The sequence below is a fragment of the Salvelinus sp. IW2-2015 genome, linkage group LG26 (genome assembly GCF_002910315.2).
Source record: "Salvelinus sp. IW2-2015 linkage group LG26, ASM291031v2, whole genome shotgun sequence".
Classification (NCBI taxonomy): Eukaryota; Metazoa; Chordata; class Actinopteri; order Salmoniformes; family Salmonidae; genus Salvelinus; species Salvelinus sp. IW2-2015.
The window spans coordinates 33,251,566-33,267,593 of NC_036866.1; the positions used below are offsets into that span (position 1 = coordinate 33,251,566).

Here is a 16,028-nt window from a genome sequence, read left to right on the forward strand (position 1 = left end):
ATATGTAATGTCTGTCTGTGTCTGTCTGTGCTATACTGTATGTCTATGTATGTCTGTCTGCTATACTGTATGTCCTCATGTCTGATATACTGTATGTCTCTGTATGTCTGTCTGTGTGTCTGTGTGATACTGTATGTCTCTGTATGTATGTCTGTCTGTCTGCTATTCTGTATGTGTGTCTGTCTGTGCTATACTGTATGTCTCTATATGTATGTCTGTCTGTCTGCTATTCTGTATATGTGTGTGTCTGTGCTATACTGTATGTCTATGTATGTCTGTCTGCTACACTGTATGTCTTGTATGTCTGTCTGTGTGCTATATCTGTCTGTGCTATACTGTATGGCTCTGTCTGTGCTATACTGTCTGTCTGCTATACTGCATGGCTCTGTCTGTGCTATACTGTATGTCTGTCTGTCTGTCTGCTATACTGTATGGCTCTGTCTGTGCTATACTGTATGTCTGTCTGTGCTATACTGTATGTCTGTCTGTGCTATACTGTATGTGTCTATCTCTGTCTGTGTGTGTGTCTGTCTGTGCTATACTGTATGTCTCTGTCTCTGTGTTATCTGTGTTTGTGTGTGTTCTACACTCTTAGAAAAAAAGGTGTGGAAAGGGTTCTACATTGACCAAAAAGGGTTCTTCAAAGGGTTMTCCTATGGGGACAGCCGAAGAACCCTTTTAGGTTCTAAATAGCACCTGTAGATGCCCGTGTGTCATCCTTGCCTATATGTGTTCATTTCCAGGGCCGCGGCGGGCTGGGCTCCATCTTTGTGTGGGCGTCGGGGAACGGTGGTCGTGAGAAGGACAGCTGTAACTGTGATGGTTACACCAACAGCATCTACACCCTGTCCATCAGCAGCACCACCCAGTATGGCATGGTGCCCTGGTACAGCGAGGCCTGCTCCTCCACCCTCGCCACCACCTTCAGCTCTGGGAACCCTAACGAGAAACAGATAGTGAGTAGTACTGACACACACACACACACACACACACACACACACACACACACACACACACACATACAGTATAACACACATATTTTCAGCTCTAGAAACACCAATGAGAAACAGATGATGTGAGTCATCATTAGTAATCCCTCGAGGTCCAGGATGATCTCTTTATCACATACAACAAAGCAGAAAGCACAACATAAAACCGTCTCCTAATAATGAAGCATATCAATACACCCACTTCAACCTCAACCAGAAACATTTAGCAAGTACCTCTGAAACGCACACACACACCTCTAGGATCGCTACAACACACATCAGAGGAAACCTCATAGAAACAGATTGAYACTGAAACACAAACACACTCATACCTACAGCAGCGTAAAACTCCACTTGAAACAGATAGTGATTCATACCAAACTATTAGTGACTAATATACACCACTCTTCCCTGACCACAACTAATATGAATACTCCTGAAACTCAACGCTTTCTCCACTTTCCTCCCAAACACACCAGAGGGCTGCTGCAGGTGAACAAACACGTCTCTCAGTCTGGCTGTGTCATTGTCTCACTCTGATGTGGTTAACTGAAGGCACAGCGCTCCAACTAATGCACTTCTGTTTTAGTAGTCGCATGCTGCTTGTTGTCTCAACAAACTCATCAATCAAGCAATCAATCACAATGTTTATACTCTGTTATAAGTACGGTTACAAGACAATAACCAGTCACAATGTTTGTGACAGGACCAACTTGCAGGTGGTGTTTCAGTTCATGGATTCAGTTCATGGAAGACCCTCTGCTTTTGTGTCATTATTCCAGTGATGTAAGCTGTAAGAACCAGTCCTGATACCTTAAAATGAACGCCATCTCTTTTCAGCGTGGTTCTAAAGAGATGTGTTCACTAGACCGTAGTATTTTCAGTGTTCTGGGGCATACAGTAGCTTGTAGGTTGATTAGCTAACGTTCTGCCTGTCATACCTGATGTGTCTTCACATTGCTCCAGACATGCCTCATTAACTCTGCCTCTGACAACAGGGACAACACTCTGGACTTTGCTGTGCCCCCCCCCCCTTTTCTTCTCCATCACCTTTTTGTCCCTCCTAGGCAGAAGTCACCCAATGTCAAAATTGTGACTTGAGATCTACATACTCACAACTCTTTATTTTGCATAGATAAGTAATGCGTTTAAATGAGTTGTTCCAGTTGCATGTTAGATCAGCCAGTTTCTGTAGGAATCTATATGACTGTTCTTTTTTCTTGTCTCCCCCTAGGTGACCACAGACCTGAGACAGAAGTGTACAGACACCCACACGGGGACGTCAGCATCGGCCCCCCTGGCTGCTGGGATCATCGCCCTGGCTCTGGAGGCCAAGTGAGTTATCTCTGTTTAGGGATGGGCGTAGTTATCCGGAAATCCGAACGGTCATTAGTATTCGATAACTTGAGTGAGTGTTCATTTTTGGAGAATTTCTTTTTAGGCTTATTTTGACAATGTGACATTTGAAGTACTTTTTAAAATAAAACAAACTTTTGAATCTAGTTTTAATAAACGTTCGTTGACCTACTGCTGCGCATTTAGCCCTTGTCTGCCCTGACATCAGTATGCTATTTCCACCCACTTCAAATAGCAACTACAGGGCGTATACAGAGTTTCAACAAGACCTGACAGATCTATGCAAAATACTCACCAGAAAATATTTTTGTAACAGAATCAGTTCTATCATGGCGAAAAACTATGGAGAAAAGCATCCTGTCCACTGTTTACCTCTGCCATGTGCATTCGCGTCATTCTGATTGGTCAAGAGCATTTTTTATTTTGTTTTTGTTTTGTTTTTTTATCCCGAAAAATTGTAATGATATTATTTGAATAGTGAAATAATGTCAAATCCCCATCCGTATCTCAGTTACACGCTAATATCTCTGTTAACCTGTCATCTCTTACTAGAACGGGGCTTTCCAACCCTGTTCCTGGAGAGCTACCATCCTGTAGGCTTTCGCTTCAACCCTAATCTAGCGCCCCTGATTCTTATAATTGGCTGGTTGATAATCTGAATCAGGTTAGTTACAACTGGGGTAGAAGCGAAAACCTACAGGAGGATAGCCCCCCCCAAGAACAGTAGAACACCTCTGTTTAACTTGTCTCTCAGTAGAACATATAGTATCTCAATAGAATAAGACAACTGCCCTGAAAAGAATAGTGTGTGGTGGCTAGTGAGACTGGCATGGCCAGCCAGTGATCAGGTCTGTAGACTACTCCTATAGTAGCCTACATCTCTTTGTATCTCCTCCCTCATTATTGATAGGCTGTCAGATCCAGTCAGCTGTCAGTCCTCAGGCTCATACACTCTACATCTTCATTAGTGCATGCCTGGCATGTGTCCTAACTGTCCCCCCACAAACACTGTCACTGGGCAAAGACAAAAGGTGTGTATACTAGTATAAGGTGCATTTGGAAAGTATTCAGACCCCTTGACTTGTTCCACATTTTGTTACGTTACACCCTTATTCTAAAATTGATTAAATTGTTTTTTCTCATCAATCTACACACAACTCCCCATAATGACTAAGCAAAAATAGTTTTTTAGACATTTTTGCAAATGTAGACAATTCAAAACTGTAGTATTCATACTATATGTAGAAACAATAGAAGCAAATGTAGAAGCAAATGTAGATACAATTCAAAACTGTAGTATTCAAAACTGTAGTATTCATACGTATTTACTCGGTACTTTGTTGAACCACCTTTGGCAGCGATTACAGCCTTGAGTCTTCTTGGGTATGACGCTACAAGCTTGGCACACATGTATTTGGGGAGTTTCTTCTCTGCAGATCCTCTGAGGCTCTGTCAGATTGGATGGGGAGCATTGCTACACAGTTATTTTAAGGTCTCTCCAGAGGTGTTCGATCGGGTTCAAGTCCGGGCTCTGCCTGGGCCACTCAAGGACATTCAGAGATTTGTCCATAAGCCACTCTGGCATTGTCTTGGCTGTGCGCTTAGGGTCGTTAACCTGATCCACCTTCCATCAGGACTTCATAAAGGAAAAAGTAAAGGGGTCTGAATACTTCCTGAATGCACTGTATGTACTGCATACTGGTAGTCATTGCAACCCTCCAGCCACTGCAGCCACAGAGAAGGGCGATGTGAATGCAGGGAGGAAGTTTGCTTCAATATACCCTATCATTCACAGACAATGAAAGTCCAAACCCAATAATTCTCCACAAAGTGTAGATCACCTCAGTATTTCCTGAGAGAGAGCAATAATAACAGGTTTGCCTGTGTTTCTCCAGCAGATGGAATTCATGGAGATTGAATCATTTAATAGGGAGAGCGCTGTTTTTCCAGCGAGGTGACATTGAGTGGATGGAGGGATGTCCATTAATAACACATGAGTGTGAGACGTGAATGGTGAAGGAGGGAGTGTATGGATGTGAAAGGTTGTTGAGGTGAGAGTCTGCTGCTTCCGCTACCGCTGTCAAGCTGCGGAGCAGTTCTAGCGCTTCTATTTCTGTCTCGGCCCGGCGCAGGCAGCGAGTTGAGCTGTAAACCCATGTGATTCATGGTTTGATTATCTTTGCCCGCGGGCCTCCATTTCTCCGCTCACTCCAAAGGCATGTGCTCCCTAAACTTCTTGTCCTCTCTGCTCTACCTACCTACATACTGCCGCTCCCTGCTAAATGAGCTGGAGAGATTTAATATGGCCATTCTATTTAGTGGAAGGTGACCCGTCCTGGGCGTCCTTCAAGAACAAAACCTTTAGCAGCTAGGCTTGATGTCATTAATGACTGCTCTACGTGGGCTACTGTTCAGTACAGTACTCTGCTATACTACTTTAAGGTGTTACTGTGTTCTCTCACCATTAAACACCAGTGTTTTATAGCTGCCTTTATAATGGTGCTGTTACTGGACACTGCTGTTAAAACCTTATGGACCACGTACACGTCCATTTCGCTGCTGTGTGTGTGACTGACATTGACATGTCTCTAGTGGTGTTTGTATCCATCTTTTTTTGTGTTGCATGTCTTTCTTTCCTATCTGCCTGAACATTGAACCTGATGTGGAGGGACATCTCTCTCTAGAAATTTCTCTTAAACTCTCTTTTATTAGAACATCTCTAATATAAGAATACATATCTTTCTCTCTCTGTATAGTATGAACCTGACGTGGCGGGACATGCAGCACTTGGTGGTGAGAACCTCTCACCCCGCCCACCTCAGCACTGACGACTGGAGGACCAATGGAGTGGGCCGCAAAGGTAACAGGAGAGCTCTCATTGGACATGCCTTGGCTGACTGAACTACATGATAAGTGGACTCACTTGACTCTTTGGAACTTCACTCATGGTTATTCTGTCTCTCACAGTGAGTCATTCGTATGGGTATGGTCTGCTGAATGCGGGGGCCATGGTGGCCCTGGCCCAGAACTGGACCAGCGTGGGCCCACAGCACCAGTGTGTCCTCACCATGCTCTCAGAGCCGAGGGACATAGGTAGCCGGCTGCTGTTCAGTAAGACATTGGATTCCTGCTGGGGCAGACCAGAGTATGTCAACTCTCTGGAGCATGTCCAGGCCCGCCTCACTCTCTCCTACAACCACAGAGGAAACCTGGCTATACACCTCATCAGCCCCCTAGGGACACGCTCTACCCTGCTGGCTCCCAGGTACACCCACACACACACCTACTGTAGAAATACAAAGGAAACCTCATCAACCTCATATCAGTCTGATAGATACACCATCCTCCAGGTAAACATAAACATGTTCACAGAAAAACACAGTGCAGTGTTTGTCATTTTTAATTTATGTTTGCTTGAAGTGCTGTGTATTTTTAGCAGCCGTTCTGGGAGGTATTGTTTTTAAAGAGCCCTTCATGGTTTAGGATGGTTGCTATGAGATCTATGTTTTTGGCTGTGAGCCCTAACTACTCTCTCTGTGTCTCTCTCTTTCTCTCTCACCCTCTTTTCAGGCCTAAAGACTATTCGCCAGAGGGATTTATTGACTGGGCCTTCATGACCACCCACATGTGGGACGAGGACCCTCGAGGGGAGTGGACCCTGGAGATAGAGAACGTCTCAGAACAAGGACACGACTATGGTAAGAGGACATCTATGTACCTTCATACCCCTCCTCACATACATACCGGAGAGGCTCCTCCCTCCTCTTTTCTCTCTCCTTTCCCTTCTCCTTACTCCAGGAGGTCTCCTCTGCTGTCGTTTGTTAGTCTCAGCACAGCAGGGGAAATAAGATGAGTGATTCTCTTTACTCCCTCTGCCTCCTCTTCATCCATATTCCTGTCCACACCATATCAGTTCTCTCTCTCGTTCTTAATCAGCAATTGTTCTCCTCTCCCTGTGTTTGTCAGTCAGTTCACCTACCTCTTCACCATCATCATATTAGTATCTCTCTGACACTCACCCATTCTCTCCTCTTAGAGGTATTGAATTGTTCATTCCTTCTGTTCTTCTTTCTCTCTTGAATTTGAAATGTGTTCACCCTCTCTCTCTGTTCCTCTCCTCCCCCTCTCTCATCCTCTCTCCTCCACCCCTCCCAGGTGTGTTGAGTCAGTTTACTCTGATCCTGTACGGTACGGGGTCCAGCTCCAATAACCCCTCGTCTCCTGACTTCCCCCGGCCTTCCAACAACAGCTGCAAGACCTTCGACACCCAGCAGATCTGCATCGGTGAGACTGACTGTCCGAGACACACTGAGACAACTATCACTGAGATATCTATAGCACTAAAAGATTCCAGATGGGATTAGAAGCGTCTTGGTGACACTCAGCATGTGGATGTGGGGTTCTCATGCATATGATGCAGGTTGGCATTTTTAGAGATGTCTCATGTACTAGAGGCAGCTCTGCAGAGTGGTCACTAGCTGGCAAAGCCACAAAGTTATCAAATCGGATTTTAAACCTATGCTTAACCTCCACCACACTGCTAAAGCCCGGTGTACCCGACACGGTTTTGGCCCCGATTATAGTTTTTGAGATCGGAGACAAAATTCCCATGTCGTTGCCTACTCGGGGTGCGCGGCTGTCCCCGACGCTCGTTTAATGTGAGCGAGTAAGCGACGCAATCTGATCCCATCTTTGAGCAGTTCCAGACATCCCGATATTTTCAAACATGTTGGATTTTATCAGCACAAAATCTTCAATGCTCTTGCAGTGTGAGATGTGCAACGACAAGTTTTAAGAAAAGTGATCAGCAATAGCCTATGAGAGCTCGCAAAAAAAATTATCCAGTGAGATGATGACGTTGTTTCGCATCACACAAAATGTGTAGACTCTCGAGCAGGAGCGATGACGGCTACTAGTATGCATTTGTACTTGCCTTTAACCAAAGTGACAAATCGTTACGCCTCTGAAGTTCCCAAGCAATGTTATTCAAATCAAAATGTTGACCAAATATTTTAACTCTGTATGGCAGGTGTGAATGTCTGACTGAAAACATTTTCGTGAGACATTGTGGTGGTATCGAAAATCCTCACGGCAAAGTGAAGAATCTTGTAGTGTGCGACACCCCATCTGCACCACTACTTTGGCAAGACAAAAAACTACAGGAAAGACGGTCGTTTAATGTGAGAGGCTCAGCGATGTTAGGATTTTGAGAGTCGTATAGTGTACACCAGGTTTTACCATAATGCCTAAACCTAACCTTAAATTAAGACCTAAAAGCACATTTTTGCTTTCATACATTTCTACGATATAGCCAATTTTGACTTTGCAGCTGGCCCATCTAGCGAAACCACTCAGTTCTGCCTCCAGGGCAAGACTTATGACAATAAACGTCAACCTGCACATATAACAGGAGTGTTAAAAGGCTTAATTCATGGCATGTTTTTGCTTTTTTGTGTGTGGGTGTATGTACAAGCCTTTGTCCCCACTGAATGCTCAGAAAATCAGCACCTCATCCCCATGTGTGTGTATCATCTTGCTTTCTCAGTTTTCCTCTTTCTCTCACTCATCTCTTCCTCTCTCTCTTTCCCTCTTCAACTCTCTCCCTCTTTCCAGAGTGCAGCCTAGGCTTCTCCCTGTTCCTGCAGGGTTGTGTGAAGCTCTGCCCACCCGGCTTCACCACGGGCCCCCAGCTCCTCAACATGTCCCTGGACAACTGGGTGGACTTGTCCTCCGTCCAGTCCTGCCTGCCATGCCACCCTGCTTGCCTCACCTGTTCCGGCCCCGGGCCCAGCGATTGCCTCTCTTGCCCCCCTCACAGCCACCTGGTCCTCACCGCCTGCCTGCACCAGAACCAGGTCCAGCGCAAGTCCCCCACTGGCCCCGACCTCCAGGGAGATGTGGGTGGACCAGGGGAAAGCCCAGTGGGGTTAGAGCAGGGGGGAGGTGGAGGAGTGGGGGAGCCTCCAGGACCTAGCCTGGCCCTGTCCTCCCCTCTGGCCACCCTCCTGGCGGTGCTCAGCTGTGCCTTCATCCTGGCAGCCTTTGCCGGGGTCTTCCTTATGCTGCAGCTGCGCTCTGGTGGCGCCCCCTGGGTCCGGATGACCAAACTGCACTCTGTGGAGACGGGGGGATGGGCCTCGGGGGGCTTCGGCCTGGGGCTGGGCTGGGAGAGGCAGGGCAGGGTATGCTATAAGGGGATCCCCACCGTGTGGGGTGACGAGGACCATGTAACACTGGGGGGCTCTGATTCTGACAGTGAAGAGCTGAACTGCCACAGTGAGAGGACAGCCTTTATCAGGACACAGAGCTCTCTCTAGCCCCCTCTCTGACCCCTACATCTGGAGGAAACTCTCTTCAGAGGGTTTGGTCTCTCTAGCCCCTCCCTCTGCTAGAGCTCATGGGTCTGTAGTGTGAGTCTGTTTCAGGCATTGTCCCTGGCTGATACCCAGAGATTCTGATCCAGGAATGTAATGGCTCAGCCCAGCAAGCACCTCTTGGTCCACCACCTCTTGATTCACCCTCAAGCATTAATCAATTGAAAATGTTTTTGTTTTATAATGACTATATATATTATTTTTGTTTTATTTTAATTTTATTTGTTGCTTTTAAACACTTGAATAAGATTATTTGCCCTGGCCCAAGGGTCTAGGTAAAGGTAAAGTACACTTTTCACTATTGTTTCCCATTGACCTTTAGTTTATTGCAGAAAGGCCGATTTCTGTATTTTGAAAGTTGCATATCTTGAAAACTTGATTGCTGTGACATGCAAAACATTTTGGGACTATATCAACAATGGACTAATGAAACAAAAGATAGTTTTTGGGTGGAGTTTTCCTTTAAGCAGACATCGGAAGAGATGTCCGTATGTATTAGTATACGTGTGCCTGTGTGACAGTGACTTTGTAGACAAGAACTGAATAGCCTCCCAACACAGTTTCTGATTGGATGAAGACCACAACAGGGTTTTATTTAATGTACGAGAGAGAAAGTTTGCAGATTTGGGCACTGATAAATGCCTACATTTGAACGCAGTGGCTGTACAGTAACATGCTATACATGACGTCAGACCTCAAGCTCTGCGCTTCACAGCGCTGTATGGGTTTCGACTGACAGCCATTCTGCACTTGAACACCGCACGCGATATGAAGTTGTCCCAATCTTGCTCACTAATTGGGCAACTTCTTTTGTTGACTGAGTGAGGGAAAGCTGTAAATGTAATGAGACTATGTATTTTGAAAGATGAGACGTTGAGGATTATAACTAAATACTGTTTTGATGTCATACAAGCAAGCCAAACACCCATGAGTCCAAATGTGTACTTCACATTTCCGTATATGATCTATATTTAAGGTACAGTTACAAGATCACATGGCGTCATACCCTGGGTTATTCTGAACAGAACGTGCATATGTTTGTCTACTGTGAAGACAATTTGACTCAGCACACGCACCTGAATGCACTCATGACTCCTTTCTATGCACACCAAAATTACGATTTGTTTCCCTGAATTGCATTTTGAAAGCCTAACACTGTAATATCGTGTTTTATAACTTAGCTAGTCATGTTGGCAATAGAACAGGCTTTCAAAGTGTGCCCACCTGACCCAGATTGCGATTTATAATGGTTTTTGGATTGCGTAAACAACACCAGTAATTGTGTAATGGCGGGGACAATGGGTTGTGTTCCAAACAAAACAACTTCAAGTGTGCTTGCTCTAGTTCCTCAACGGCACATCAAGGAGAGCTCAAAACAGCACCTTATAGTTGAAGGCTGTACTTTGAGTCATACAAGTGCATTGAAATTACTTAGGAAATGCGCACGCTTTGGAGAGGTGTGTGGCCACTTGGAGACACCAGTTAGTCCTCTCACTCGAACTCTTATCATCAGTAGTGCTAAGCGATTTTCGATGTCGGTTTCGATTATGTTTTTACATTAAATGCTCTATGCATTATGTAGGTTGAATGCTGTAACACAGAATAAAACTATTAATAAAAGACAATGATGGTAGTGACTGCCCATTACTGTTGATCACTTATGAACCATCATTTATTCACATTACTTTAATAAAATGTTTCAGTTGTTGTGTATATTACATTTGTTTTATTTTATGACTTTATTATTTAATTCTGAGTCATCATCTCATCTCTATAGAGCTGCTTCCTATGCTTGCTGTCTGACAAAATCACTATTTTGTAGTTCTTCAAAGTAAATAAGGCATACTTTTATGACTGCTGAATACCAACTCTCAATCACTTAGATCATGTATTTTCAGGTAGAGATACCWCRCKAAGCAACAGCTGCTCTCTATATCCCCTCAGGATCGCGCATTCTTCTCTCTTCCGTAGCTGTCGTAAAAGAAAGACAGACTGGACAAGTAGATGCGCGATGGATTTTGGGGATTGTAGTTAGTTTAGCGCATAAAACGTGGCAATTATGTAGGATATTGGCCAATTTGAAACCACAACTCCCTACTACACACAGTTCAGGCTGGATCTGAATTATCTCTAGAGAAACTGAGTGATGTGAGCATTGAGTTCACAGATAAAAAAAWTTACGAACGACTTCGGTCAATTAGTTGTTTGAAAACTGAAAAATAACTGACATTTTGGTTAATCGCTCAGCACTAATAGACAGTGTAATGTTTGGATTCAGTCAGATGAGCTGTTGTGTCCTCACCTTTCAGTCTTATCATYTTCCCATAATCTCAACTGTTCCTTTCAATTGCTTCCATGGTTATGCATATGCTTTTAATATTTATTCTGTAAGAAACCTTTCAATTTAGCCTGATCAATAGTCCCACGAGTGTAATGGGTTAAAGGCCCAATGCAGACTTTTTTTTCTCAAAATCAAATCWTTTTTCGGTAACAATTGAGTACATTACTGTTTTTTTTWACCATTTGATTAAAAACCATAATTGTTTCTTAGCAAGAGCAATTTCTCAAACAATAATTTTGCTAGGACTGTTTGGGAGGGGTCTAAGTGGGGAGGGGAAAACTAGCTGTTATTGGCAGAGGTTTGGAACGCTCTTTCATATTGCCTGGTGATGTCACCAGGCAGGCCAAAACTCCATCCCACCAAAACAGTGTCTTTTCAAACAGCTCTTACACTAAAAGGGAATTATCAACTTTTTTTACAATTTATTATTCTAATCTCGTAGTGTGGCAATATATATTATATATAAAACACAGGAGAATCACATTTTTGACTGCACTGGGCCTTAACACTTTTTTATAACACTTTTTCCTACTGTTTGTTTTTTGAGTTTCCTACTCTTCTCCATAATCAGTGGGCTCCAGCATTTCTTAATCTGCTAATAAAACCCCAATATAGACAACACATCAAAAAACCAGCACAGACTTTTTTGGAGTAGTCTTCAAGGTTTTGATAACTATTGAGCTTTAGCTTAGCAATATTGTCACCAACAGCTTAAAAGCACTTAATACCAATATAGACAATTGTTGAAAGGCCAAATTTCTAGTATTGTGGTTTTTGGATGTAAGTAGAAAGCTCATGCATCAATCAGCAAACACACACACTACAGAACAAGTGGGAGAAGGGATGGCAGGTAATATTAGTCAGCCACTTTTTTCATTTGCACACTGGGTTACTTACAGAGGGATTACCAACCCTGCAGTACTGTGTTCCCATCTTTCTGAAGAAGAAGAAAAAAACAGTTAACCCAAAGCTATTTGACCTTCTCAACATGTCTCTATTCTCTTGCTATCGGCAAGAAATAAGATCATTTTGTCTTCATTTTCCCCATGGAGGCTCTATTGATTTTCAGGGTTTGTTTCTCTGCCAAGTCTTTATCAGTGGAAAAAAGATAATAGCTTTCTCTTGTTATTACACATTTCACATATTTTGACAAGCAAATGTATTGGCCTGCAGGTATTTGCAGTCATGCATTATTAAGTTATTGGTCAACTTTAAGAACATATATTTTGGACTGGTCTATACAATCAAAGCTCTTGAGTATTGTATGTGATAAGAACTGCTATGGTGAAATGTTTATAGATCAGTTACAGCATATTTTAAATAGATTGTATTTTCTATTATTTTTTCTATTTTATCCTTTTTATTTAACTGATGATTGATGTCAATATTGTGGGGATAAATGTCATGCTAAAATAAAATGACTTTGTAGGTCATATGAGATGAAAGCTGGTGTGTTGACCCATTCTGTGCTCTGTATCMCCCTTGTGGAGCTCTGTGTAGGCGTGGTTTCACAGCAGTCAGCCAAAGCTTACAGACACTCACAACACACACGCCGCTAATGCTTTGTCAGTGCCCGCCAGCGATACACAAGCCCACTTCCTGATATCTAGGGCTTCTGTCCTCTACCGTTTTCTCTTCCACTTTCTCCAGCTACCAGAAGAGCATCACCACAACCCCCCTAAGATACAATAACTTCCTCTAGTCCTAAATACTGCTGAAATACAAGGACATTAATATTTAAACTAGATTCATATGGAAAGTTTTGCSTGTCTGTAGGTTGTATTTGTGGAGATCATTAACAGGAAATTTCCTCCATTCCCCAGAAGAGTAGAGGGGAGCAGGTCTAAGATAATAGTACATTCAGAATGCACCCCATAATTAGATCTACAGGGAGAAATTGTAGTTAATTTCAGATCCCGGAACCTGTGCATACCAAGTATGTGTGTTGAGTGAGTGAGCGAATGAGTTTGTCTGCGCTTGTGTTGAATCTGAGGAGATGGAGAGTCACTTGTCATTCACTGACCCATGTACTTGTGTGTGGGTGTGCTGTAGGGGTTGTTCAGTGGTCATTTAGTCTGTCTCTTTGTCGTTCTGCAGGGGGATGGAGGAAGGATCTACTCTAGTGGAGGGTATCTGGCTGGTTTGGATCTCCTTGAGGGCCAGGCTGGCAGGATGGATTCTGCTCCTGGCTTTTAAGCAGATCCCCGTAGAACAGTCATGGTCTATGGAATACTGTTCACTAGTGTTTCATGGTCTATAGAATACTGTTCACTAGTGTTTCAGTTAGTTTGCCAAGTTGGCTTTTTAAGCTCTTGGTTCAATTTGAGTAGTTCTGTAACATGCCAGTTTCTGCAAGGGAACGGAATGAGAAATACTGGGCAAAAACAGAGAAAATCATGATAAAATGCTACCAGTCTAGTACAAAGACAAGCTACAAAATGAAGAATAAATAGTATCTTATCTACAGGATAAGATAAGGAATAGTATTACTGTTGTTAAAAAGGGCAGTCAAAAGGTCAAATTCTGTTAATCCAGAAATAAATCCCATCTGATAAAACGGATTCCAATGCAGAGTGTTTTGTTGCCCCAGGGTTCCTCCAGCATCATCTCTCCTCTCAGCCCTCTACCTCCCTGACTCCATTATCTCCCTCCCACAAAAGCACAGCAGGCTCTCCTCTCTGTGCTGTGGAGATCACCCTCGGGCCCTCAACCTGGTCTCAGAGCATTTTGTATTATTCTGTATGTAAATCTGAGGAACTCCATTTCGTATGACATATTACGAATTTGCAAAATTTACAATATGTTACGAATTTGCAAACGTACAATATGATACGAACTTGCAAAAGGTATATGTCAATCACCGTATTCTTATCGGCAGACTCAAGAGCCTTGGTTTCTCAAATGACTGCCTCGCCTGGTTCACAAACTACTTCTCAGATAGAGTTCAGTGTGTCAAATCGGAGGGCCTGTTGTCCGGACCTCTGGCAGTCTCTATGAGGGTACCACAGGGTTCAATTCTCGGGCCGACTCTTTTCTCTGTCTATATCAACGATGTCGCTCTTGCTGCGGGTGATTCCTTGATCCACCTCTAGGCAGACGACACCATTCCGTATACATCTGGCCCTTCTTTGGACACTGTGTTAACTTCTCTGGGATATGTGGGACGCTAGCGTCCTCGCCAACAGCCAGTGAAATTGCAGGGCGCCAAATTCAAAACAACAAATCTCACAATTAAATTCCTCAAACATACAAAGTATTATACACCATTTTAAAGATAAACTTCTTGTTAATCCAGCCACAGTGTCTGATTTCAAAAGGGCTTTACGGCGAAAGCACACCTTGCAATTATGTTAGGTCAGCGCCTAGCCACAGAAAACCATACAGCCATTTTCCAAAGAAGGAGAGGTGTCACAAAAGACAGAAATAGCGTTAAAATGAATCACTAACCTTTGATGATCTTCACCGGATGGCACTCCCAGGACTCCATGTTTGACAATAAATGTGTGTTTTGTTCGATAAAGTTCATTTTTATGTCCAAAAACCTCATTTGAAATTAGTGCGTTATGTTCAGAAATGCATTGTCTCAAACAAACATCTGGTGAAAGTGCAGAGAGCCACATCAAATTACAGAAATACTCATCATAAACATTGATAAAAGATACAAGTGTTTCACATACAATTAAAGATAAACTTCTCCTTAATGCAACCGCTGTGTCAGATTTCAAAAAAGTTTTACAGTAAAAGCACACCATGCAATTATGTTAGGTCAGCGCCTAAAACTCAGAAATAGCGTTATAAATATTCACTTAACTTTGATGATCTTCATCGGAATGCACTCCCAGGAATCCCAGTTCCACAATAAATGTTTTTTCTTTTTGATAAAGTCCATCATTTATGTCCAAATACTTCCTTTTTGTTCACGCATTTAGTCCAGTAATCCAAATGCACAATGAGCGGGCACTAAGTCCAGACGAAAAGTGAAAAAGGTTCCAATAACGTTTGTAGAAACATGTCAAACAATGTATAGAATCAATCTTTAGGATGTTTTTATCATAAATCTTCAATAATGTTTCAGCCGGACAATTCCTTTTGTCTTTAGAAATTAAAAGGAACGGAGCTCGCACTCACGGCCGCGCGGGTGAATTAGCTCATGGCATTCTGCCAGACCCCTGATTCAAACAGCTCTTATTCTCTCCCCCTTCACAGTAGAAGCCTGAAACAACAAACTATAGTTAACAAACTATAGTTTTGGCAAGTCTGTTAGGACATCTACATTGTGCATGACACAAGTAATTTTTCCAACAATTGTTTACAGACAGATTATTTCACTTATAATGCACTGTATCACAATTCCAGTGGGTTGGAAGTTTACATACACTGAGTTGACTGTGCCTTTAAACAGCTTGGAAAATTCCAGAAAATGATGTCATGCCTTTAGAAGCTTCTGATAGGCTAATTGACATCATTTGAGTCAATTGGAGATATTTCAAGGCCTACCTTCAAACTCTGGGCCTCTTTGCTTGACATCATGGGAAAATCAAAAAAAATCAGCCAAGACCTCAGAAAAAATTGTAAACCTCCACAAGTCTAGTTCATCTTTGGGAGCAATTTTCAAATGCCTGAAGGTACCACATTCATCTGTACAAACAATAGTACGCAAGTATAAACACCATGGGACCACGCAGCCGTCATACCGCTCAGGAAGGAGACATGTTCTGTCTCCTAGAGATGAACGTACTTTGGTGTGAAAAGTGCAAATCAATCCCAGAACAACAGCAAATGACCTTGTGAAGATGCTGGAGGAAACAGGTACAAAAGTATCTATATCCACAGTAAAACGAGTTCAAAATCGACATAAACTGAAAGGCCGCTCAGCAAGGAAGAAGCCACTGCTCCAAAACCGCCATAAAAAAGCCAGACCACGGTTTGCAACTGCACATGGAGACAAAGATCATACTTTTTGGAGAA

The 16,028-nt window shown here is 43.1% G+C and overlaps 1 protein-coding gene across 5 annotated transcripts in view; it reads left to right on the top strand.

Moving 5' to 3' along the window:
• Positions 1–10,352, top strand: part of LOC111952767 (furin) — a 181,738-nt gene extending 171,386 nt beyond the window's left edge. For all 5 annotated transcript variants that reach the window (XM_023971670.3, XM_023971666.3, XM_023971667.3 and 2 more), the window contains exons 9-15: positions 744–956; positions 2,224–2,324; positions 5,102–5,205; positions 5,313–5,610; positions 5,916–6,043; positions 6,501–6,629; positions 7,959–10,352. In XM_023971670.3, coding sequence (XP_023827438.1) covers positions 744–956; positions 2,224–2,324; positions 5,102–5,205; positions 5,313–5,610; positions 5,916–6,043; positions 6,501–6,629; positions 7,959–8,662 — 1,677 coding nt within the window. In that variant the 3' untranslated portion in view covers positions 8,663–10,352. The remainder of the gene's footprint in view (positions 1–743; positions 957–2,223; positions 2,325–5,101; positions 5,206–5,312; positions 5,611–5,915; positions 6,044–6,500; positions 6,630–7,958) is intronic.
• The last annotated feature ends 5,676 nt before the right edge of the window (positions 10,353–16,028 follow it).